Source organism: Macrotis lagotis, chromosome 8, assembly GCF_037893015.1.
Source record: "Macrotis lagotis isolate mMagLag1 chromosome 8, bilby.v1.9.chrom.fasta, whole genome shotgun sequence".
NCBI lineage: Eukaryota > Metazoa > Chordata > Mammalia > Peramelemorphia > Peramelidae > Macrotis > Macrotis lagotis.
This window is the reverse complement of record NC_133665.1, coordinates 53,033,542-53,059,885: the sequence shown is the minus strand read 5'-3', so window position 1 is coordinate 53,059,885 and position 26,344 is coordinate 53,033,542. Positions and strand designations below refer to the sequence as shown.

At 45.0% G+C, this 26,344-nt stretch overlaps 1 protein-coding gene across 6 annotated transcripts in view; it reads right to left on the bottom strand.

Annotated features, from left to right (window-relative positions):
• Positions 1 to 2,361: 2,361 nt before the first annotated feature.
• CAPN15 (calpain 15) overlaps positions 2,362 to 26,344 on the bottom strand; it is a 101,006-nt gene continuing 77,023 nt past the window's right edge. For all 6 annotated transcript variants that reach the window (XM_074197052.1, XM_074197053.1, XM_074197051.1 and 3 more), the window contains 10 exons: positions 15,660 to 15,868; positions 14,326 to 14,509; positions 13,817 to 14,040; positions 11,912 to 12,037; positions 11,405 to 11,557; positions 8,504 to 8,665; positions 7,770 to 7,987; positions 6,486 to 6,652; positions 5,739 to 5,917; positions 2,362 to 5,478 (listed from right to left, as the gene is read on the bottom strand). In XM_074197052.1, coding sequence (XP_074053153.1) covers positions 5,301 to 5,478; positions 5,739 to 5,917; positions 6,486 to 6,652; positions 7,770 to 7,987; positions 8,504 to 8,665; positions 11,405 to 11,557; positions 11,912 to 12,037; positions 13,817 to 14,040; positions 14,326 to 14,509; positions 15,660 to 15,868 — 1,800 coding nt within the window. In that variant the 3' untranslated portion in view covers positions 2,362 to 5,300. The remainder of the gene's footprint in view (positions 5,479 to 5,738; positions 5,918 to 6,485; positions 6,653 to 7,769; positions 7,988 to 8,503; positions 8,666 to 11,404; positions 11,558 to 11,911; positions 12,038 to 13,816; positions 14,041 to 14,325; positions 14,510 to 15,659; positions 15,869 to 26,344) is intronic.

The window sequence follows — 26,344 nt, the reverse complement described above, 5'->3', positions numbered from 1 at the left end:
ACCCCCAACATCAACACTCCCTGCTCCCATTCCCCAAGGGCCCAGGCCTCACACCCACCAGCTCAGACCCCACACCTCTCTCATTAGTCATCCTTCTATTTGTCCACCCCACCTCTGCTGCCAGGGCTGCCAGGCAAGGGGACCATGGGATCATGGGGATGCCAGAGCAGAAGTCTCTGGGGCATGCCCCAGTGGTGTGATAATAGTTTGAGTTGGGTTGGGGGGAAGATGCTGGCCTGGAGACAGGTGCTTGGGACTCAAGGGTATCTAAAAATCAGAGCCTCCCCCACTGAGCTGCTGACCCTGGCTTTGCCCATCCCAAGGCCAAAGTCCCTGGCTCTGGGAGAGATCACACCTTGAGGCTCAAAGAAGAGAGCTCTCAGACCACTGAAAATAGCTTGGTTAGGAAGTGTGATGTTCACTTGGACTGGGGACGCTATGGAGTGGGGCTAGAGGCCACCACCAGCCATGTGCAGTCAGGGAGGGGCAAAGGAGAAAGGTTCTGTTAGATGGAAGTTGCCTCTTCAGGACTCCCCAGAATTTCCTTTATTTTGGGGGCACACTTGAAAAAAGCCACAAGGTAGCAGGGGAATCTTGCTAGTCTTCTGTCAGCCCTCCCATCCCAGAGGTCCTAACACCTCCCTCTTGGGCAGCCCACAGAATGGGGACATGCCCTGCCCTCTGCCCCCCCCCCCATCTCCCCGGATTCATTCAGAAGGGAGCTAGCACGGGAAGGAGACCTTAATAATGCCTACTGTGGAGCTACCTAGTTAATGATATCCTACCCTTAATAAAGGGTGGGGGTGAGGGTGGAGAAGAAGGGGAGTTAGGTATGTGCTTCCATGTTTCTTCCATTAGAGAAGTAAGATTAAATGCCCAAGGAAAACAGAACTGGAGGGAGGTGGGGCTGAGGGTAAGGGAATGGGGTTGGAGATAAAGAGGAAAACTTTTCTCCATCCCCCTCCCTCTCCCCTTCCCTCCATCTGTTCCTTCTTGGGTGACTCTGATAGGTTTAGACAAGGCCTCCTGAATGCAAAGATGTTTTGCCTGAAAAAATCTATTACAAGTTGCTATGAGAAAGATAGAAATTTTCTCCTTCTGTCTCCTTGTGCTGGTCTCTCGAGGTTCCTGCCCCAGGCCAGTCAAGGGGCAGGCCAGGGCCAACCCTTCTGACTCCTTCCCTCCCTCTCCACCATCCCCTCCCTTCTCAACTCTCCCCTTTCCCCCAATTCCTACTTCTTCATATCTACTACATAACTAAAGCCAGCACAGACCTTTCTGGACAGCCTTTGTTCTACCTGTGTCTTCCATATAATGGCTAGAGCTGTCTTGTGCAGTCAAAGGAGATGGGGGTGGCCCCCTTTTCCTCACTCCCACTTCTCTGCTGGGAAGAACAGTTTCCTTCTCTCAGGGGTTCCCAGGGCTAAGGAACCTGAATTCTTCTCCCTGGTGCTGGTAGCTGGCTTCCTTGCCTCAGCAATCCAGCTTCTCAGAAGGAAAGGCAAGGAAGCATTCTCCCCCAGGATGCTGTCCTCTGCCTAATCCCCCATCCAGGTCCCCAGAGGGCCTTGGTGCCGTGGGGAGCAGAGCTAAACAAGACCCCAGCCGCTCAGAGAACAGAACAGCCATGGAGCTTGGTGGCCACTCTGTCCTTGGGTCTGAGAGCAGCCCTTATCATCCCGAGGGGCAGGCAGTGCATAGCTCACGCTCCTAGTGAATCGTAGGATCAGTCAGAGCTGAAAGGGAACTTGGCCACTACCCGGTCCAATCCTCTCCTTTTACAGATGAAGAAACTGAGACCCAAAGCTATGAGATGATGCAGCAAGGTTATGGTGAGGGGTACTTCCAGGTCTTCTGGCCCTTCCCAAGGCACCATGATGCTTCTCAGGCTGAGGGAGTAGTGACAGGAGGGGTTCCCTGGTAGAGGCAGCACCAGGAGCTTAGTTTGGGGGGCTACAAGCTGCAGGGTCATTTCCTGGAGCCAGGTCAGGGAGGATATCCATCACTGACATTAATGGAGTGCCCCAAGGATGACACAGGCTATCTGACAGGAGCCTTTGCAGTAACCCTGGATAGTGCCCCAAGAGAGAAAACCAAGACTGAGGGAGGCTGTGACTTGTCTAGTGTTACAGGTGGGACCCAGACCCAGTCCTGCCAATTCCAAGTTCAGGCAACTAGGATACTAGAAGCCCTGGTTGATATGAGAGTTTCTCAGGCCCAATCTCTGGGATCAGGAGCTTCTCTGAGGGGCTCCAGGAGAGCTGAAGATGGCTCCCCCCCATAGGCTGTTCTGTCCAGAGCTAGTGATAGGAGGAAACCTTGAGTTGGGGTGGGGATGAAGAGAAGAGCAGACTCCAGGAGTTCATTAAAAAACAAAACTTTATTTGGTCCATTGGAGCCTGAGTCTGAAAACCACCCATGGAGAATTCGTATCATACAGGGATTACAGTTCTGATTTACAATTGACAAAATAGCCTATGTTTCATAAGAGCTGGACAGTATTTACAGGGTTAAAAATATTCACAGCTCAGAGAGAATAAAAGGAAATAAAAAGGAGAAAAGGAAGGGCAGATTATAGTGTTTTAGGAATTTTTGACATTTTTTTTAAAAAAGGGAACCACAGAAACAAAGGGTTGGATGAGCTTGGCTCCCTGCTGCCAGGGGAGGGGGGGCAGCAGGTCTGATGAGGCAGTGCAGAGGTGGGGACCTACGGGAGGGCCAGGGGTAGGATCACCCAGGTTTGGTGAATCTCCTTCCCATTCCTCCCTCCTGCAGGGAGCCCGGGCTCAGACATTCACAAAACAGACACCAAAGAATTAAACATCCCACTGTTATACCCCACTCTGGTATGGGGAGCACAGGGAATGCTGGGGGACAGGAATAGGGAGGGTGGTGGGGAAAGCAATTGCTGGGGCACTACCAGCCACTTGGGCCCCAAATCTGAGACTCTATCCCCATCCCACCCCAGAGGCTGGATTTTCACCCTGGGCTTCCGAAAAAAGAGCTGGGGCTTGAGTATATGAGAGAGAGAGGATTTTGATAACCTAATGATAGTAAAAGGTCCTCTGCAAAATGGATGCTAGGGACAAGACTAAGGTGAATACCAGGCCAACCAGCTGGCACTGGGATTGGCTGCTGGAGTGGTTAGGTGATGAGGAGGGGATTTGACCTGGGGGAGATCCGAATGGAGCTATGCTACACTGTGACATGCTTCTATTTAGTACTTTTCTGAAACCTGAATTATTATTCTGAAGTCTTAATTGAGCCTGGCACTAAGGCCCCTGCCCAACAGAAAGCCAGGCTGGCTAGTCTCAGTTGGAACCAGAGCCAAGTGGGAATAATGACTCAAACTGGCCTTTTCCTTATCCCAGCTGCTGGGGTACAACTCCCAGAGGGGGCCCTGGGTTTAAAAACTTAGCACCTATAGAGTTGTGGAGTAGAGGAATCCTAGTTTTCACAAGTGCCAGTTTCACTGAAAACAAAACTTTAAACCTCATGGGACTGGTGGCCCCATCTATTTTGGGTTTCCAAAAGGGAGACAGATTTCTAGGGCCCTCCAAACCCTCCAGGAATACAAATAGGGAATAGGACAATGACAGTCCTGATACTCTGGGATGGCCAGTTGTTCTGCGTTGGAGTCAGGCCTGGCACTAGTGGCTGCAGTCCTGGGCAGCCAATACTGGGGCCAGGGGGAAGCCTGGGATGGGCTGGAACTCACTGAGCCCAGCTGAGTTCTAGTGAGCAGATATCTATCACATCAAGAACGTCTGTGGCCACAGAAGTGAGCATACTGACTTTCTCCCCAAATGAGACAGATTTCTCACTCCATTCCATCCCTCTCACCAGGAGGTCAGCCCTAACATCCAGGCTCACAAGGCAGAAGGGTTTGTGTAAAAGGTTCAAGAAGGAATTCCATTAAAAACAAAATGATCCTCAATTGACAACATGGCCACTTAGGGATCCTCTGGACATTTTCCCTCCCACCCCTATCTTGGGTCAAGCTGGACTACCATGAAGCTGCCGGGGCAGCAGAAGGGGGGCCCCGCCCTTAGGGCATGGCTTCTATCCTAGCGCTACTCTCTCCAGGAGTTGCATAGTATCATTGGTGGGGATGGCAGGGGAAGGGATCATGAGGAGAGGCAAGAGAGGACCTTCTGTGGAAATCCAGGCCTTTGGACTCCCCATTTTTGTTCTTATCTCTTTTAGACATAATTTCGTTTTGTTAAAAGTTTTAAAATTCAGTTCTGGACCTTGCTTTTGTCTTGTTGCTCAGCTGCTGACAAACCCTTCCTACAGAGCATGTGAGAAACCAGGATCCTCCGGACCTAGTCCCTCAAACTGGGGCAGTAGGTCCCTATTACCTGGGTGAGGTTGGGAAGTGGGACAAGGGAGATGGCTGCTGTATCCCTGAAAGGAGATGAACCAGGAAGGGGAAGGAAGAGGTGCACTTGGACCTGAAAGCTCTGAGCCAGGTACCTTCATTGGGAGCCTTCCTTCAAGAAACACTCAAATGCCTCCAGTCCTGCCCCCATGAGTATTTTGGTTTTTGTGTTTGAAATCCTGGCTAAAATTTTCAAGGGGAAGAACCCCAAAATTCTCATGAAGAGAGGTGCAGAGGAATATCTCCTCTAACCACTCTTGATCTCTATCCCTCACCCAGCTAGATCTCTAGCAGCTTCCCAGGGAGTGTCTTCTTTAGAGGTATTTTGTTTTACAGAAGCTGATGCCATGGCTGGATCCTGGACCATGAGAGCTCATCACTATGTCACGCCTCTGGGGCCAGCCACCGCGTAGCTCTCCACTCCATAAGCAGGAGGATGTCAGAATCAGGAGGTTGGTAATGCCCACATCAGGCTATAGGGCTATGTCCCTTGGGTGGGAATCCTGAGATTTCTAAGGTTCAAGCATTGTTAAGTCCCTGCCCCCTCCATCCTCCGAAATCTCCCTCATAAAGTGCATGCATCTAGGGGGAGGGGAAGTGATAGGAATCCCAAACCCGATTAGTCTGATCTCTCCCAATCCACCCTAGGGCAGAAAGAGAAAAGAAAGACCTAGGGTGCAGGCCTTCACTCCAGGTGTGCTGGCTCCAAGGCAGAGACTCCAGAAGAACCCTTAGAGTAATCAAGAAGGTGTGGCTGTGGGTGAGGGAATGGGAACAAAGAGAGGTCAGGAGATTGGTGGGCTCTGCTGCCATGAAGAGCAGAAGGGGCTGGAACCCAAACAAACTGAGAAGGCATGAAGCGAGGAGAGACTAGGATGGGGAGGGGAAATGAGGTGCCCCTAGAAGGGCAGAACATGGGTCATAGGGGCCGGGGACCATGGAGCCCAGCAACCTCAGGTGTGAGCAGAGGATTGTGGGTCCCTTTGGTGGACATCCAATCGTTGAGGAAGGCCTGGGCAGCCTTCCGATGAGCCAGGCGGTGTGTGATAGAGAAGCCGGCATTCCCCTCCAGTTGGGATAGGATCACCAGCACCTGCCTGAAGGAGAAGAACCAGGTGATGGAGGCAGAAAGAATGAAGGCACCCTTGCTCTCTTCTTTGTTATGTTGGTACCAGGGCTGACATTGCTCAGTTTGCTTTGAAGATGACGGGCTAGGAAAAGCAACTCATTGAGGGTACTAGGATATGTGCTTGGAAAGTTCCCTCCTTGTCTTTTTCCATAACCTCTCTCCCCATGAGGTCTCCTGTTCAGGGAAGGGGGTCAAGGTTTAACAGGATGCTGGCAAATGGGGCCTCACCTGTGCAGGGGTGGAACACTGTCCTGGGTCTTGAGGCTGCCTCGGGTGGAGACTACATTGAAGCTGTCGGTACAGTCACATTGCACATGTAGATAAGACTTGGGATGTCGGTTCTCTACAACCACAATTAGGCCTGCCCAGCCATGGGTCAGGTAGTAGCAGGTCATGCCCTCCCGGCCCTAGGGCAAAGAATGGATGGCATTTCTCCCATATCAGTAAGTCCTTCTCTCCTCCCAACACCCCAACTCCATCTCCCAACAAATGATAGAGCAGTTTTTAGAAGGGAAGAAAGTGGGGGAGGCAACCCTTTTCACTTATTTCATAGGAGAAGTGATGAGGATAGTGAAGATGGTGCCGGGGCAGCTTTGGCTCAGCAGGGACTACCCAAGTCCACAGCTGTTCAGCCAGTGCCCTCTACTGGCATTCTGAAGAGCTGCATCCAGGGAGAGCAGAACCAGAGAGGAATCAGAGAACACAAGGACCAGCGTTTAGATCATCATCTAGTCCAATTTCCTAACCATTGAGAGCGCCAAAGAAGGGGGTGACAGCTTGAAAGGAGCAGAGTCTGGATCTGAAACCAGATTCATCCACTCCCTGGTGCTCACCACAGACATCACCCAAGAAGGAGAAGGTACCACTGAGGAGCAGGTGGGCAGCCTGAAGTCCACCATTAACCAGTGGAGGGCCTGGCAGCCCTGGTCCAGCACTGGAGCTTGTTCTTGTTCCCTCTCTGGGCCTAGTACCTACCTCATGCCTTTCGCCCTTGTTCTCAGTCAGGAGGATGATGGCGTCAGCCAGAATGGTGGGCTGGGCTTCAATCTGCTCCACCATGACCAGTCTCGAGCTGTAGATAGCCAATATGTGCCCAGGAGGTTCTGGGGCAGAGCGCCCTACTCCACCTGTCGGGCTGGAAACTGGGCAGGGGCAAAACAGTAGCAGGAGAGGCCTGAGTGAAGGAGGACATTTCAGCTTCTCCATCCCCTGCAATACCTTCCCCAATTACTGCTGGGGTAGATCCAGTTCTCATAACCACGGTCTCTTGTCCCCTTTCCCTAACCAGATGAGAGTGTCCACCTACACCATTGGAATAAAAGGGAAGTAAAGGGAGTAGTGTCTCTAAAGGGAAGGAGAGATCACAGATTCTCCTAAAGGATTTCTTTCCACTTTGGCTCATCCCAGATGGGATCTTGAGCCGCTTCCATTCTATACTGCAGGGATCACCTCATTTCCCTTTCTTGGACACATCGAACAACCTAGGAGCCCCTCAGACAAAACTAGAACACCTAATCTCAGCCACCACTCACAACTTAAGACCCAGCAAAGACCCTGAAGGTTATCCACATTTCCTTGAAGAAGGCTGTCTATACTAAGAGGTCTTGCTCAGGGTCCTTGGGCTTTGATCATTCTAGATACTTCTAGGCAGTTAGATACAAGGATGGCTGGTAATGTAACAATTTCAAAATGTTGTTAATTAGACCAGTGGGTATTTTCATACATTTTATGTCCCTTGGTCTGACCAGGGTCCTCAATGCAGGGTAAGCTGGGTTTCCACCATCCTGTGGATCCTCACACAACATTCAATATAGGAGATGCTCACTACATCACCATGATTTCAGCTCACATTTACATAGAATTTTATGGCTTACAGAGTAAGAGAGGTAGAGAATAATAATATTCTATTTTGTAAACTCAAGAGGATATAACTTGCCTAAAAGCATGAAGCTGGTGAGAAGCATAGTTAGAGTCAAACCCAGGTGAACTTCCTCAAAAATCATAGATTTTTCAAACTAAAAGGGACCTTATAAGACCAACTAGTCTAACTATTATACAAAAGAGGAAACTGAGTCACAGATGAGTTAAATAATTGGACTCCAGTCACCACATATATACCTGACTAACAAAATCTCATGATGTTTACATCACCCAGAGCCCCCTCAGTGGCTGTCTAGCGTCTGATCTCGTCCAGGTCTCCTTAGAAGTTGAACTGCTGTTCTTGACAGAGTGGGTGGCTGCCCCAAGGCCAGTCCTTACCCTGAGCTGTTGAGGCAGGGCTCCAATGGTTGAAGGCACAGCACACAACTGCATACTCCCCTGGCTCCAGCATCACGTCACAGTTCACAAACTTCTTCACTGCCCGTTTGCTGTGGGCCAGGAGTCGGCCCAGGCTCAGCTTATTCCCGCTACTGACAGTTGCTCGGAACACCATGATGCAAAGGTCCAGGAGATGGCTATCAACAGTGTCTGACCGTCTGGAATGGGGTAAGGGGGGGAAGACCCTGGTCAGGATCCTAATCCTCATCTGTCTTGGGGAGAAAGCCATACTAACAGGTTTGGGGAGAGACAAACCAGGGCTGAGCACACAGTCATAATGTAGGGATGGGTGAAATGATGCGACCCACACTGAGGAAGAAATCTTGCAGGTAAATCCACCCAGAATGCCTCACCAAACAGACTTGCTGTGCCTTAGAGAGATCTTGGTATGTCCCAGGAGCCCAGAGACGGTGATGCTCAATTCTCTCTCCTGTCCTGAAATCTTCCTAGATAACTCTTTATCTCCCAATTTTTCACACACAAAAGTCAAATCAAAGGTGCTCAAGATCTGAAGTCTTTCCACTTTTCTTATATTCTTACTCTACACTTAAGCCCTTAGTTTTACCCCTGGGGAGGGGCAAATATTGTTAACAGTAGCAAGATTATAAAATAGCTCCAGAACAGTTCCCTGGGAACCCCTGAACTCCCTCTACACTACCTGGCCTAGCACCTACCTGCTCCCCTCCTGGAAGAGAGCAAACTCCAGGGTGGCTCGTTCCAGCACAGTCAGGGAGGTCACCATGATGGGCCCACTCGATTTATTGGGAAAGGCACCCTGAACCCGCACTTCATGCCAGTCTGAGTGGATCTTGCAGATATCAACAGAATCAAAGTACCTGAAGAAAGGAGGGTGAGATTAGGAGAAGGTAAAACCATCTGGGACCTAAATTGTTGGCTACACATCTCACTGCATAGGCCTTGATAGTAAAGCAACAAAGATAGTTCACTGGGTTCTGAGTTCCCATCTGAAGGGGAACCCTCTGGAGACTCAGCTCAGGTACTTCAGAGAATCTGGAGAGGGAGGGCAATGCCTGGGAAGCAGGAGTCCCTATATTACTTAGGTCTTAGATTGGTCTTTTCTTCTCCGTTACACCTGCTACCAGTCTAATCCAAGCCTTTATCACTTCACATCAGGATAATAACAACCTCCGAGCTAGTGAGTGGGTCTCCAATCAATCCTGCATACACTGCCAGTTTAATTTCTCATGCTACCTTTAGTTCCTGCACCCCTCCTCCAATCCTATTTCCAGTTCTATAAGCAATCAAATCAATACTGCTCTTGCTCTCAGAAAGAATGTGTCAGTCTATTCCCCAAAGACTTCAAAAGGCATTGTAACTTTCCAAATCACAGCCCTTCATACATGTGTTGTCTCTCCTTAATAGAAAGTAAGATTCTTGAGGGCAGGACTGTCTCATTTTTGTATTTTATTCTCCTGCTTAGCACAGTGCTTTGTGTGAATATTTAATTAATGCTTTTCCATTCATTTATTCATTCTACTCAAATACTCAATGATTTTTCAAGTGCAGATTTCTCAGTCTAGCTTTCAAGATCCTTTATAATCCAGCTCTATCCACCTATCCCAATTCACGTTTATATAATATTTTAAGGTTTGCAAAGCACTTTTTCCTCCATAAACCTGTTAGTTGGGTAGTATGACCCTGAGTCTGCTGCAGATGAGGAAATTAGGTTACAAAAGAGTTAAGGGGTATGCTAGTCAAAGAATAAGAATCCCCCCACCCTGAATTTCAAAGTTGGGAGGAACTTAGGTGGCCATATACCTAAATTCATACCTGAAAAAGAAATCACTTGGTACTCATGCACTAAGAAACTGGCAGAAGTGGAATTTAAAGTCAGATCTTGTGATTCTAGATGCAAAATTCTTTCCTCCAGATTCCATAGCCCAGCCAAATTATATTCATGCTCTCTTTCTATCTCAGTATCTGTCTCTCTCCTTTTCTCTCTCTGTAGCCACCTCAACTCTACTTCTATAATTTCCTGCCCTACTCTGTGCTAGGGGCTGGAGCTCTCCAAAGGAAAACGATTGCAACCAGCTCTTGACTTGGAGGAACTTCATTATAGGACCTGTAACCTGCAAACAAATAAGTAAATGCAAGAAAATAGTGGAAGAACTGATCCTAGAAGGGAATGCAGTCCAGGTCTAGGGGCTAGAGATGGATTATGGGTTCAAAAAACAGAGACAGAACACTTTGGCTGGAAGCCAGGACATGTGGACAAAAACAACATGAACTAAGTCTGGAGAAATGGGCTAGGACTAGTCTGTACAAAGGATTAAGTGCCTCCCCCTAGACAGCAAGCTGCAGGAAGTGGGGGCGGGGGCAAGGGGGCTACCACCACCCAGCCCAGGCTCCTGTAAGAGAACAGTTCTCGCTTCTTGCAGATGCTAGTGGTCACCACCAGGTGGTGCAAGGACCCTACATGGAAGCCTCATGGGGGATGGGCAGGGGAGCCCTCGGACCAAGTGTCCCAGTTCCTCACCTAGACTTGTCCATCAGGTGGCCTGCGGTTCAGAGGATCGTGTTTTTCTCTGGGAAGAGCTCCTAACTTGTCTGGACCCACAGACAGCCTAACCCTTGCTTCTCTCTTCCATTCTGCATTTGTGGGTCTGACTCCAAGCTCCCTCTGATCTGGAATCTAAGCCTGGCCCCAGAGGCTCCCAGGTCTCCCCTGCCTTTTACCATCACTGTGGCTAGCAAATACCTGGTTTTCCTCAAAGATGTGAGTCCTCTGACCCTCTTCTGCCCTTGAATGCCCCCTGCTCTCTTCTTTGTCCCAGGACCTCCTGCTCTAGCTCTCAGCTTGTGCCCACAAGAATGAGGGGCTACCATGGCTCTCTGGTTCCCCCACGGCACCAACAGTTTTATGACTCTTAGAGGTAGGTGCTACTCTCAGCAACTCCAAATTTGTATCAGCACCAGTATGCTGTGAAAGAATGAGCTCTCAGAGAAAAGAGCCCCGACCTTTGGAAAACTTTAAAGGTACCCAAGGCAGAAGCCTTGGATCCCGACTGGAGGGCTATTGCTCCCCATCCTGATCCCCCTAAGGACAGCCTTCATTCCTTGATATCCTCTGTGCCAGAGCCTGTGTGAGGCAGCCCTTCCAAAAGGCTCTACTAAGCTCTCTGGGCACTCACTTCTTCACTCTATGGCCAGGCACAAGGGAAGGGGCAGGAAGGGTTATTTACACTGGGCAAAAAGGAAGCCTGGTAGCCAGGCCCATCCTGAATCAAACTTCAGGTCTCTGACCCAAGGCTTATCTGCTGCTGCTGCTTGAGGCAGTCTTTTGGGACAGGTAGGTCTTGACTCCTCAGATGGGGTATACACCTGCTCCCCAGACACAGGAGAATTCTCCAAGGTTTTGTTTCAATTTAGCCAAGTTGATAAAATATTTACTAAGCACCCTTTTATTTACTATTTACTATTAAGTGGTCAACACTAATCCTTTATGTCCAAATCCTCGGTGACAGAGATTCATTCAGTTATTTCCAAGCTCTCTGGCACTTTTGTGTCCTCTAGCACAGTTTGACATAAATTTCCTCCACCAGCAGCCGACTTACCTCATGAAGTCACTGTACTCCATCCAGAAGACCCCCTCACTGCTGCCATGGGGCATCAGATCATGGCGCAAGTGCCCAGGCCAGTGCGGCCACTCATCAGACCAGCTGCCATTCCAGGAGAAGCGTCCCCACGGGTTCCGAAGTCGGAGGAGCCTGTGGTGGGCAGAGTATGACAGATGAGTACTGTTGGATGGTTATCCACCTGAGACACTCACCCCCTGGCAAGAGGCCTGGAGAAGCTGTCTTTGGTTATTGAAGCCCTGGGCTCTAGAGACAAGTTATTTGAGAGAGAACCTTTGTACCCTCTAGTCTTCAGGACAGTTTGGATTGTGAGCTCTTCTCCCCATCCCTTTCCCACTCCTTGGAGATAGAATTCATGATGTTTTCAATCCCCCAGAAGTTCTAGCCTCTTCAGACACTCTCTGGAGACTTAGACTCAGGGGTTTTTGCCTCATTTTTCCATTTCTTTCCTCATGAGGGAGGGTGGGGGTCCGCTGATGTGCTCACCTGAAGCCTTGAACATCTCGGACATCCAGAATGGAGTAGGCATGACGGGGACGGAGGCCCATGCTTTCGTAGGCTGTATCATCTACCTTCATGTTACCCCCTCCGCAAGAAGCACCCATCAGGAACCTATAAGCAGAGATAGCATAGCCCATGCTGATGGGGCCACTGACTGTGTCACGTCCCCAGGCCCATTGCAGCCTTTGGGGAATAGGTAGAACTGCAGACCCTTGGACCAAGTGCTCTCGTATCCTCAACGTGGGAGTTGCTTCCCCTTTGCCCAACTCCAGAAGGTACTCCAAAGAAGACTTTCTGATGCTATACATCTGATGCTATGACAGCCATTTGAATAGTCATTTCAACACTGAGATATTACACTGGGGGTTCATGGGAGGCAAGTGTTAGGAGAAAAAGTTCCAAAAATGCAACTTAGATATTTCATACATTCTCCTTTAACATTTATGAGACAAGCTGGGCTGACATTTTCCCAACCCCCCTCAGATGATTATCTAAGATTCACTGTTGTTAAGCTCCAAAGAGTTTCCAGAATGGAGCCTGCCAACCTTAAGACTCAGAATTCTTTTATACCGGCTTCAACTCTGCAAAGACCAGAGGTGATACTCACAGATTCCCAGAGAGTCATCATTGTTCAGGCTTCTTATTCCCAAAAGAGAAATTAGCACTAGTTAAATTGTAGTCATGTGCCCAGTTTGTTGTCCAAGACACTTACCAAGCTTTTACAATTCCAAACTCAAGTCTGGTTGCAAAGGGCAAGAAAATGGGAGATGGTAGGTACAGTGTCTACAGCTGGATCATACTCTCTGACTCTGTGTAAACTGGTACAAATATGTCACTGAAGACCTTCAATACTTCAACAAAAGGTCCTCATTTTATAGCCAAACAAAGTCAAATGCTGAAGAAGCTATATCATTTGTTCTGGGTCACACAGGAAACATTACAGGGAGGATCAAAAATCTAGTTTCTGACTCTGCTAGGAAGCAGGAAGGGTTGATCCTCCAGGGCCTTTAATCCCACAGCCAGAGATTGCTCCCTCAATATTTTGCAGATGGTAGAAGTGAGGCCCTGAGGGAAAGAAGAATCAATTCCCTTCTATCATCAGGAAGAAGAGGAACTAAATCCAATCCAAGTATCTCAATTCCCTGTCAAACTAGGCAGCAACTTCCAACAGGTGCTTACTAAACCAGGTGGCTGGTTCCCCAAAGGCAGTTCCTCTTGTTAGGGGAATGTTTGACTCTGCCCTTCCCTTTTTGCAAACTCATCATATGGGAACTCTGTATTTTATCTTGAAATTGGAGTGGGTATAAAGACCATAAAACCTCACTACTCCTTGGAAGAGGAACCTCTTGAATGGAAGAAGCCTGTAACATTATGGGCATCAGCCTGTGTTCTTCATGTTGCCATGGCCAAACCTCAGTCCCATAGCCTCCACTGAGATCTCTAATCTCAGTCTACTTGGGGATACCATCAATGGCTTTAAAACAATGCCAATCCTGCACCCCCCCCCCCCCAATCTCCAGCCTAGGGGCTTTGTCTAGTTCACACTCAGGTGAGAGGATGATTTTCGCCTACACTTTGGCTCCTGCTTTACACTACTGGCTCTTTCTAAAACTCCTTAATCTGCTTCCTCAGTGTAGTTGGAAACATTAATTTGTCAAGAACACAAATAAGGCAAAGTAACTACTTGGGAAAAAAGAATAAACTAGGCCCAAGGGGTATCCTGTCAAGGCTCATAAAATGCCTGCTATGTTCAGATTTCTAGATCTTGGGAGTGGTCCCTCTAGCTTCTCAACTTGTCTTCCTGTGTTGCCTACTGTCGTCCTGTGTCCCCTTTTCTCTCCTCCCAACTTTTCTGACTGCTGAAAACCAGCCCCACCCATCTCCTCTTACCCAGCCTCCTTAGAACTCAGCATTTTGGCCCAGATGAGGTCAGTGTCAATGGGCTCCTCTCGGGGGTTAGTGGAGCTGACCTGCAGCATCAGACTCTCGCAGGGGGCACCAGTGAGTGTGGCCAGGCCTTCGATGGCACGCCCAGCCTGGAGGGCAAAGTACGAGCCATGAAGCTTGGCCAGGGCCTTCTCCATGAGAGCAACCCACAGCTGTTTCCGCTGGGCCTAAATAAAAAAATGAGTGTGAAAACACTTTAATGATATAGCAGGCTAAAGTGTAGGCTACTATCAAATAGATTCCCTAAGAATCCATCCCCAATGGGCAGCCAAGAGACTCTGCTTGCCTCAAAAGATTATGTTCATCTGCTCTGTTACTTGCTGCCTAGTGAGTGATTGCCCTTCTTTGTGGCCCTGTGAGTTTCTTCCTGCTTTGAATATTGACTTTGGAAGCCCTCTCTGTCTACAGAAGCCCAGTGACCTGACAGGAAAGAGAAAGGAAGGAACACTGACCTGAGAGAAGAGGAGGTACCCACACTCGTCACAGGGCAGCATGTCATCAACCAGCACTGTGGTCCATGTGCCATCCTTGCACAGCCGAACCTGGTATGCCCCTTCTGGACAGAGAGTACGGGTGATCATCACCCGTTCCACTAGATCTGGGCGCTCAGCCAACACTGCCAGTGCACTGAGGAACCTGTTAAAAGGGGATGGCTCAAGCCAGATCATCCCTGACTCACCACATTCTGTCAAGCCCACTCTCATCCCTTGGGCAGATGCAGAACCCTGACTAATTCCAGCCTTAGATGCATACCACTTCCCCAGTCTGAACTTGGAAGGGTAGGAACAGGCCCTATCCAGGATCTGAGTTGCTGGACTCTCAAGATCAAACCACAATACCTAGTCCAAGATTTCTTAACTGTTTTTGAGTCACGGACCCCTTTGGTTGTCTGGTGAAACTGATGGGAGGAATTCTACTCACAATAAGACTTTTTAAAAAGACATTCTTATTGAAAGGAAGTGCTAAATTTGAGTTGGAAATTCGTGAAAATTAAGATATTATTTTCCCATTCAAATTCAGGAATCTGAATGCCTGCCAAACAGGACCTTGAAATCTATTAATCCACAGACCCCTTGGGTTCATAGATCACAAGAGAACCCTTTCTTCTTCAGACTAGGAATTCAAGAATCAACTGAACCTCCAGAAGCTGTGGAAGCATACACAACCTCTAGAGTCACTGTCATTCTAGACCAAGGCAATGTCTCTTGGGTCTTTTTCAAGGAGACTTAAGGGATGAGAGGATGACAGGCTCTAGGAAAGAGCTCCCTCCATCCTGCAGACTAGAATCATAACATGCCAGGTAACAGAAGAGATGTTGAAGATCATCCAATTTCCCTAATTTTACAGAGGGGAAACTAAATACCACTGTGGTTAAATAACTTGCTCTAGGACTCAGGTTAGGACTAGAAGTCAGGTCTCTCAAGTGTTCTTAACCCCATACCACATCAAGATTAAAAGACTAAGAAACTGGCTCCTCCTAATAGGAGCATGCTGTTGAGTGAGCTGAGTAGGAATCAGATTACTTGAGAGTGTGACTTAATCTTCTTCAGTGTAATGTAGAGGAAGTGGATCCTTTACTCAGGAGTGCCAGAAAGATCATCTCTGCCAGCATGGGAGATCCCAGTTTCTCAGCAAAAGCTATCTTAATTTCTTGCTTTTTTTTTTTTTTTTTTTTAACATTTTAACATTCATCTCACAGGATCAAAAATACTGACAAACCTTGAGGCTAATGTAGCAAGGTTTAGCCTCAAGTCTCCAAAGATGATCTAGGAACATGACACCTTACCAGCAGTTCCCTAGGAGCCCCTGCAGGATGTCTGAGGGTCGGGGTGTCCGAAACACTGACCAACCAACTTTCTGGTCCTTGAAAATGCTACAGTTGATTTCATGAGGTCGTAACCACTGCTTTACCCGTTGCTGGACACTGTCCCCTTCAGGGAAGCCCACAGACTCAGGACCAGGGGGGAAGCTGTCATCCACAAAGTTCACTTTGTTCTGAAAAGGGAAAAAAAGCCCACCAAACACAACACTCAGGGGCTGGCAGTATTAGCTACCAGAACCCTCAAGCAGTACCTGACAGAGGTGTCGCCTTGGGAAACAAAGCAATCTCTGCCAAACAGGACCTTGAACATATTTCCTTTATTGCCTAGGAAACAATAAAGCCCCGGGATATTGGGGGTGGGACAGAGAGGATGCAAGTTCCTCAAATCAGAGCTAGAGGAGGTTGTGACCTGATAAGCATTCAAGAAAAACTTTAATCAGAAAATGGTTGTGGAATTGTTCAAAACAATAGTCATCTGTATTTATATAGCTTTAAACTTTTCAGTATCATATCCAAAATTCCACTTCAGTGCCACAATATTAGAAAATTATTTCTATTTTTTAAATGAGGAACTAAGATGCAAAAAATATTAAATGACTTGTCTGAAGTTACATATAAAGTTAGTAGCGGATAGTTTTTAGTGTTCTTCCTCTTGCATAAGACTCAGGAAATAGATACTACAAACTACTTAAGTTCTTATCTCAGGTACACAGTAATCTTGGAGGCATTCCAGCAGGTCTTTCCCTAAATTGTAATTTTTTTTTACATGAAGAGGTCTACATTTCATGGAGGGAATATTGGTAATGAAAAACTCTGGTATGTTAAGCCATTCAATATTTGCTCTTGATAGTCTTTTCTCTCAATCTAAACTTCTCTCTCTCTCTCTCTCTCTCTCTCTCTCTCTCTCTCTCTCTATCCCTCCCCCTGCAGGCCCTATATTTTTCTGAAAATATTGAGGTCTTCCTAGCTTAATTTTCTCCTTAACTCTACACTTAAATCACTTCTACATCAACTTTCACTCTCCTTCTTTGCTCCAAACTCAGAGGAAAAAGTGATCTTTTTTTTTTTTGCAAACATCAACTTCTCTACTCCTGTCCTTGGGTTTATACCCCTATTGCTCCTCCCTTAGCTGACAAGCTCACAAATAATCAACTTCAATCATCCACTTTCTCATTAATTTCCACTGCCTCCTTCCTCTTTCCTACTGTCTACACACATACTCCAATCTCCTTCATCCTTTAAAAAGAATCACTTGTTCTTACCATTTTTTAAAACTACTGTCCTAAAGACTTCTCTTTTTTAAGACAATGAAAGAAGTTGGAAGAAACCAGTAGCACCAGCAGTGCAGGAGCAAAAGATGCCTCATAGGAACTGCCTCTAAAATGGATCTTCTAGAAATCTTCAGAAAACTGAAACTTCTCCCTCCAAGGTTAAAAACGATTCCTTAATTGTCAAATCCAATGACCTCAGTCCTCATCCTTCTTGACCTTTCTGAAGCATATGATACCACTGACTACCTCCTTTCCCTGGATACTCTCTCTCTTCCTGGGTTTTTATGACACTGCTCATTTGTGTTTGTTTGTTCTCATTCTCTCCGCCCCCCCCCCCCCCGGTTTTTTCCTACCTAGACACTCTTCAGTTTCTGATCACCATCCATATTCCACCCACTAACTACAGTTAGATTCTTTCCTGAGATCTCTTCTATCCTCTGTACATTTTTCTGTTAGTGATTTCATCAGCTACTAGAACTTATGTCTATCCAGTCAGTCTCTCTCAAACTTTAGTCTCACATCATCCAAATACCTGATAGTCACTGAAACATGTCCAAAATTGAATTCATTTCTTGTCTTCCCTTTTACCCTCATGCTTTCCTCTCTTTCTAATTTTCCCATATCTCTGGAAATCCTTCTTTTCATCCAGATTTTCAACCTTAAAGTCATCTCCAATTCTCTATCTGCATCACCCATATCAAATTAATTTCCAAATCTTGTCAATTTTGGTTCTAAAATTTCCCTTTCTCTCTCTCTCACACCTGTCTCCTCTGCTCCACTTACACATCTGCCACCCTAGTTCATGTCCCCTTGACTCTCATTTAGATCACAATAGTCTCTCTCTACATTAATCTCTCCACTATCCAATCTGCCTTTCACACAGCTGCCAAAGTGCTATACCTATAGTTACTCCTCTCTGCTAAAATAAAAATAGAGTAAAACACAAAATCCTGTTTGGTTTTTAAAGCCATTCACAAACTGGCACCAGTCACTTTTCTCAAGCTTATTTCACATTGCTTCTATTCACACAATCTATACTCTAGTCCAACTGCCCTACCTGATAATCCTTGTATGACCCTGCATTTCCTGTTTCCATGCTTTGGTGCAAACATTCTTTATGCATTCATTCTTTTCCTCTCCCATTTAGGATCCTAGATTCCACTGAGGTTCAACTCAAGTGCCACTAAACCTGATTTCTTCAATTGGTAGAACACTTCCTGAGTTACTTTATTGTAAAAATTTTGTGTACATATTTTCTAAATAATTTTCTCTCCCTAGTAGAGTATAATCTCTTTGAGGGCAGAGAATGTTTTAAGTATACTGGAAAATCCTATAGCCTGAGGGTCAGATACTGCTCCGGGAATATTTAATGACAACAAAAAAAATTATATTTATCTAGCTCCTTTAGACTTTCAAAACATTTTCAATATATGCTCTCATTGGAACCCATAAAACCCTGTGTAATAAGCACTTCTGGTAGTATTTGTCCCACTTTAGAGATGAGGAAATAGGGATTTGCTCAGAGACAGATAATTAGAAATTGTTGGCAAAATGTGAGCACAGGTCTATTGTCTATCTAGTCACTACTTTAAGCCACATGGCCTGCTCATCATGCTATAGATTCTACTCCCTATCATGTGTGCTAAGGATCAAGTGGGAGGTCCAGTCAAAGAATACAGAAAGAGAAGTATGGGAGGAGGACAGGGACAGGGATAGGATCTGTGATTTCACTGATATAGGGAACTGCCTGATCACAAAATTCCCAGTGTAGGTCAGCAATTTTTTTGCAAACTATATTCTTAAAAGGGAATTGAGAGGTGAAATAATTTGTTTGGGTCACACAAGACAGTAGTTGCCAGAGATATGACTTGAACCCTGGGTTTCTTGGCTCCAAGGCCAGCTCTCTAGTCTTTATGCCACAATATAAGACAGAAATTTAGGATTTGTATACAAGCGGTCAGATGAAGATGAGTTCTCTTTGCAGTTGCAAATCTGTGACTCAAGGGGTGATTAGTACAAAGATGGGAGCCTGAAATCAAATGGTAAGGAGAGAAAGGAAGACAATATTTCTGGATGAAATCCATATTAAAATTCCAAATCTGTCATTTTGGAAAAAGTTTCAATTTCTGTAGCTTGACCAATAGCCTCAATACTGGCTAGACCAGCCACAGTTAGTAGTCAATTAGGGGCATGGCAATTGTTAAGGCTCTAATATCCTACTTTCCCAGCAACATCTACTTCTACTGATAAGGAAGAAGGTTCCCTGGGACTCACTACATCCTATCCATTTGTCCCTTAATTTTCTGGTTTCCAAGGAGGCTTCTAGCTCAAAGAACTCAGGGGTAAGGGTCACATATTCAAAATCCCTAGAAGCACCTTTGTAAGTAATTTCACATCAGTGGCCTCCTAGCAAGGCCATACTTAAAAGAGATGAAAATAATTCTTATTTTGTACAGATTTGCAAAGGGACTTACACACTTTCCTTTGGTCTTTGGTTCCAGCATCTATCAACCCTGACTGTGAGGACATTCTTCCCTTTGCTGCCTGAAGTTCTTCAAAGAGAGCTTTCTGAGATGACAGGGGTTGTCTGCTCCCTGGCGAAAGCTGATTCATAAAGTTAGAATAACGCTCTTAGCTTTGCTAAGTTTTCCCTCATCCAGAGGGGAGCAAAGCTGCAGCAGGGATGATGACTGTTCTACAGGGAGAGGTAGAGAAAAGCATAAGATTCTAGACTAAAATAAGCTTTGCCTACCCTGGGGAACTAGGCCTGAACTCTACCTTTCCTTGGTTAAATTAACCTTCTTCAACCTTGAGTGCCAAGAATATAGTCAAAGCACCCAAGAACATGGAATGGGAAAAAGGGCAAAGTAAAATTCAATCTATCCCTCAAAATTAGGGAAAAACCTACTCAAATAGTCTCTTTAAGTAGGCTATTTGCCCTGAACATTTCTCAGAAACACCACAACTTCCCTGAGGAATATATTCATAACTTTTTCTTTATTTTTTTTTTAGTTTTTTTTCCAAGGCAAATGCGGTTAAGTGGCTTGCCCAAGGCCACACAGCTAGGTCATTATTAAGTGTCTGAGACCAGATTTGAACCCAGGTACTCCTGACTCCAGGGCTGGTGCTTTATCCACTGCCCACCTAGCTGCCCCAATAACTTTTTCTAATCCCTAATTCTAATGCCTACAGCACTAGTTTAATTAAACCTGTCCTTTTGTTCTATCCTCAGGCAAGAAAAGAAAGTTTGCCTATAAAACTCAATACACTCTAAAAGTTACTTAAAATCATTGGCTCTTAAGAGCTCTAAGATGATATGAGAGGTCATTTTAACCAAATAAGGAAGCCCTCTGGAATGTCTCCTGAAGCAGTCTTGTAGCCTCTATTTGAATACCTCCAGAGACAGGCAACTTACTTTTCTCCTGATGCAGGACATTCTGTTTTTGGACATCACTCCAAGTTCTTTCTTATATAAAGTAGAAAACTATTTCTTGTTCTAACTGTGGCTCTAGTTCTTCCTTTGAGGAAAGCAGAGTAAGTCTTATTCTCCTGACAAAAGGTACCAAATAGGGGAACCACTTTGTGGGACTGTCTTCACTACCCCAGAAGCTCCACCTTGCCCACCTCTTCTCTGAAATCCCCCACTACCTTCCAGGATCAAGTCAGGTGCCTCCTCCTGACTTCTCAGATCCTCCATGTGATTAGTGCTTTCTTCCTCCTAAGATCACTTTATATTTACTTTTTTTTAGAATTTTTTTTCAAGGCAATGGGGTTAAGTGGCTTGCCCAAGGCCACACAGCTAGGTCATTATTAAGTGTCTGAGACCAGATTTGAACCCAGGTACTCCTGACTCCAAGGCCAGTGCTCTATCCACTGTACCACCTAGCCACCCTTGTATTCACTTTTGAGCAAAGGGAGGTTCACTGAGGCAAGACTTATATGGTTTGTTCTTGTATCCCCACTGAAGAGTAGAGCATGTTGGTCAATAGAACACTCAATAAAGTCAGGTAGGAAAAATTTATTCAATGAACATGTACTTATTTTTCTCCTTCCCACTTCTCCCTGCCTTGTTAGACTGAATTGTAATTCTTAGTATGATAAGCACATGGGTTAGTATGATGACTTTTCAGAGATCTGAAGACAGTGCTTGTGTATTGCAGCTACTCACGTGCCCAGGTCACCTCACCATCTGTCTCTCTGTGATTCCGAACCTCCTAATCCGGACAGACATCTTCCACTTGGACTCAGACACAACATCCAAACCTTCCACAGTCCACATCCTCAGTCCCAAGGGAAGTGGTTCATTTATCTTTGGAGTTCCAACCCAGCTGACTGCTGCAAAATGTGAGCTAGCCCTTTCAGCCAGGCATCTCATGGTTGATTTTTGACTATTTTATCTTTATATCCCCCCTCAACCATCCAGAACTAATTCCAGGATACTCAACCATATAATTGGTTAGTTGTTGTCCTAGTTATTTAAGAGGACCAAAATGACATCATTTATTAGAGTCAAGTTGCAAGTGTGTCTGACTGTGGCTGATCAGACCAATATGAGCTTGGAATGCTCTGCCAAAGGTATCTTGTCACTCCCCACCCTTTTCTTCTTGTTCTGAGAACAGTAATTAAATCAATGGTACTATTACTTTATCCTATAAATACATAAACTCACCATCTCTGTGCTTCCTGAAGATCAAAAATCTTTCCCTAGCCACTGTTCCTCCATACATGTTATCTTCCTCTAGTAGGACATGAGCTCCTTGATTAAGGGGATTGTCTTTTTTTTTTTAATATATCTGTAACCCCACGCACTTAGTCCAATGGCTAGGATATTTTATTGCTGTTAATCAGTCACATCAGACTTTCCATGACTCCATGGGGTTTTCTTGGAAATGATGCTGGAGTGGTTTGTCATTTCCTTCTCTAGTTCATTTTACAAATGAGGAAACTGAGGCAGACAGGGATTAAGTGACTTACTTGCTCAGAGTCCCACAGCCTGGTAAGTATCTGAGGTCATGTTTGAACTCAGGTCTTCCTAATTTAGGTCTGGTATTCTATCCACTGCATCACTTAGCTACTCTGGCTAGGACATAGTTAAGTACCTAAGAAATACTTTTTATTCACTCCTCTACTGCTTAAATCTCTTTACCAGGCCAAATATTCTCAATAACTTAAAAGTATGTATCATATGATCCAAATGGAGAAGATTCAGTTATACTTCCTTTCAATTCAATTTAGCAACTATTTATTATATGCTTAGATCCTGGGGATAGAGACAAAAACAGAATGGTTTCAACCCTCACTCAGGGAACTTCTATTCTACCAAGAGGATAGAACACATGAAAATACAGACTGCTGGTTGCACAGTGGACAGAACACTGGGCCTGGAATCAAGAAGATCTGAATTCAAATCTGAACTCAGCCACTTAACTAGCAGTGAGACCCTGGGCAAGCAAGTTACTGCCTCAATTTCCTCATCTATAAATGAAAAAAATAATAGCACTATTTCTCAGGGTTGTTGTAAGGATAAAATGAGATAATTAGAAAACATTTTGCAAATCCTAATTTGCTATATAGATGTCAGACATATACACATGCTAACTATTAAGTAAGATAACTACCCTTAGAGCTTCTGTTCCATTCCTCTAACCCTTGAGGGTCCATATATGAGATCAATTTACAGTTAAAGAAACCACAGTAGTTTGGAAATTGGATTTGATCTGATTTAGGAAACAATTACATTGCTTGACTTTTCTTAAATCTCACTGCCCCATATTGCCTACCCAATAGGAGAAACTTGGCATTGAAAAGTAAACCTTTAAATCTGTTTTCAACATTTAGTTTTTCAACTTTTTTCAATACTGCAAGTAAATCTCTCTCTCTCTGACTTTTCAAACTCCCTTGGGGTCTGCACAAGCTAAAGACTTTCTCAACTCAAACAGTGACACATACATTCAAGTGAGCAAGTATATGTGTGAGCACACTCAGGCACCTGCCCCTCCCATACATTTCCCAAGTCTCCTCTCTTCTAAAAAAGCCTTTATAGCTGCTTTGAAGCCTGGAAAGAAACCGTTCCTTATACTAAGTGAACTTCAGAGACTGTTTTCTTTTTTTCATTTTCTGTTTTAGTTTTAAAGGTCAGTGCCAGGTACACTGTCTTGCACATTGGGCCTTCTTGTCATGGTGGATTCTGAGAAGGCCCCAAATGGCTAATGGCTCAGTACAAAGGCAATTGTCCTTGTCCTTAAGTACACTTAAGAATAGTGTGATCAATAAAAACTCATTTCTGGATCCTTCTTTTTTGTTTCTTTACAATGGAGTAAATAGTCATTAACATTTATTAAGTGCCTATCACATGTGAACCATAGTTCCTAGTTCAGCAGAAATAAAGACCCTCCTGACCCAGAGACCCTAAAATTGTAGCAACTGGGGCAAAATTATGCTTAGAATAAAAATGGTCAATATGAATGGTCTCAGCCCTCAGGCCTAACTATATTTCTTCAGTTGCATATGTTCAATGCTATAGATTAGAAGATGCTTTAAACTCCAAGGCTATTATTACCATTATACCCTCTCCCTGTGGGGAGGGGAAAAACGAACAAAACCAAAGCACCTCAGTGTACCACGACCACAGATTTGATCATCCTGAAGGTCAAGTTCTGCTTTCTTCTACATAGTGACTAAGGAAAAGTTGGGCACTAGAATGCAGAGAAACTTAAAGCAAAGTCTTAACATAGGCTTCTAGACACAGAGTCCAAAGGGAACCAACAGATCAATTAACCCATCTCTCTACATTTAGAGATGGCACAGAGAAGTTAAGTCACCTTGATAGGAATGGTGACAGATGTGATCTCAGATGGCCCCATCCAAACCAGCACTTGTGTGGTACCACACTGCTTCACCTCAGTCCAACCTGGAGTGGCATGTTGCTGCCTTCACAGAGTGCTAGGTGACATCTATCTTATACAAAAAAGGGGACTAGAGCAGGAGATGACATCACTAGAACTTTAGCTGAAGCTCTGGAGCAGTGGTCTCTAAATTTGACTGTATACTCTTATCAATAAAAAAAAATTAGAACTCCCAATGTGTATATTTACTTGTTTATAAAGAGTACACATATTACTGTACTAGTAATTATACATATATCTTTAAAAAATAGAAATTATAAAGAGATAGAAAAGTATGAAATAATATTTCATCCTCGAGTCAATAGGGAACCACTAGAGTTTAATGGAGTAACTAAGTGTTGCAGTGAACAGAATGCCTGGCCTGGTATCAAAAGGACCCAAATTCAAATCTAACCTCAGACGCTTACTAGCTGTATGATCCTAAGCAAGTCACTTAACTCTGCCTCCGTTTCCTCATCTATAAAATCAGCTGCTAAGAAGGAAAGAGCAAATAACTCCAGTACTTTTGCCAAGATAACCCCACATGGGATCATGCACACTAGAACACGAATAAAACAACTCAACAACAACAACAAAAAGTTTAATGGGTATCAGGGGAAAGACAGACCTGTGATTTAGGAAAATCACTTTGGTAGTTATGTGGAGGGGAAAGACATGAGACAATTAGGAGGTTATTGTAATATTGCTGATGAGAAGTGGTGAGGCCTTGAACAAGAATGATGGCTGTGTGAGTGTAGGAAAAATGATAGATGTAGAAGACATCATGTCAAAGACATCATGGATGTAAAGTATAAAGGAGAGTGAGGAACTGAATCTGGATACCTAGAAGGTTGGTGGTACCCTCCACAGAAATAAGGAAGTTTGGCAGAAAAATTTAGTTAATGCAGTATGAGTTGGAACTTATATTGCAACATATCCACAGATGCTTTTCTTCTACAATTCACTCTCCTGCCTCAAATAAAAAATGGGAAGATGGGGCTCTTTCATCACTGAGAGGTCAGCTAGGGGACAGGTCTGCTGTGGGGGAGGAGGGACTTTGTTAATGTCACCTGAATAGCAGCTGCTGTGGTGGTCAGATTATATTGACTGGAGGGGTCATTTTTGGTTCCTAAGTGAAGATGAGAACTTGTATAGTGGAGGAAGGGGGCAGAATGAGTAAGTACTGGAGGAGAAAAGAACAAATGTAGTGGCAGTGAAGATATACCACACTAATTGTTATCCTGGAGAGGGTAGGATGAGACCCATCTTCCCAGTCTGTGATGGGTTGATCTTATAGTCAGGCAACAGTCCCCTGGGTAGGTGGAGGAGTGACCTTAGGGTTTAAGTTTGTGATTCTTGGGCTTGGGATTCCTGTGTTCCATATCAGCTTCTGTCACCATCTCATCCAGAGCCAGTCACTTTCCCTCAGCAGGTTTCAGGTTACTTATATGTAAAATAGGCCTTAAAATATGAGTCATCCCTGGGTTCAAAGGGGTATGATGATAAATTCCTGTTAGGATTCTGGGGTGAACAAGGGTGGAGTATTCAATTTCACAAGAGAGCTCCTCCAAGAGACAAAAGTCTCAAGGGAGTCATGCTTCTGAAACTCCTTGGGTTGGTCTGTATTTGTCATATGTGGGCCAAATATTGGCAGGGAGCTCTTCCCCACCTTGTATGAGAAAACTTCATGCAGGCTCTAGTAGCTACTTTTGCAGAAGTGCCCCTTGAACATGAAGATGTTGTTATTTTTCAGCACATGTAGAGTACTCAGTGACTACAAAGGGCTTTAGCCTTTTTATGATTTATAATTTCTCATAACCCTCCTGTGTGATACCAATTGCATTTTTTTTAGTTTTTTTTTTTTTTGCAAGGCAAACAGGATTAAGTGGCTTGCCCAAGGCCACATAGCTAAGTAATTATTAAATGTCTGAGACTGGATTTGAACCCAGGTACTCCTGACTCCAAGGCCGGTGCTTTATCCACTATGCCACCTAGCCGCCCCTTAATTGCATTTTGCAAGTGGAAAAAAGGTGAGGCACAAGGAAACTAATTTATCAGGAGCACACTGACCTCTGGACTATATAGTCCTAGAACTTGGTGAATTAAATAAAGAGCAAGAAGAAAGACTATCTTATCACTTAAAAATGAAACTCAGATATTCTTGTATAAATCTGATGAAGTTTTTCTGAGCTCTCCTCATAATGTAGTTTCAATAACTGAATGAACCTGAGTGTCCCTCAAGCTTCAATACTGTTAATAGGAATTTTCAGCAGGAGGAGTTGAAGACTTTTAGCCACCCCCCCCCCATTATTCACCAAGCACAGGGTTGATTTTCACTCATCGGGGCACCTCTTTTTCCAAAAGTATTTAAGTGATCTCCATAGTTTTGTCTCTGGTTACTGAGAGAAACCACTGACCATCAATTTTATTGATTACCAGCTAATCTAATTAACAAATTGATTATTAATACTCAGAAACTCTTATCTCTCAGATT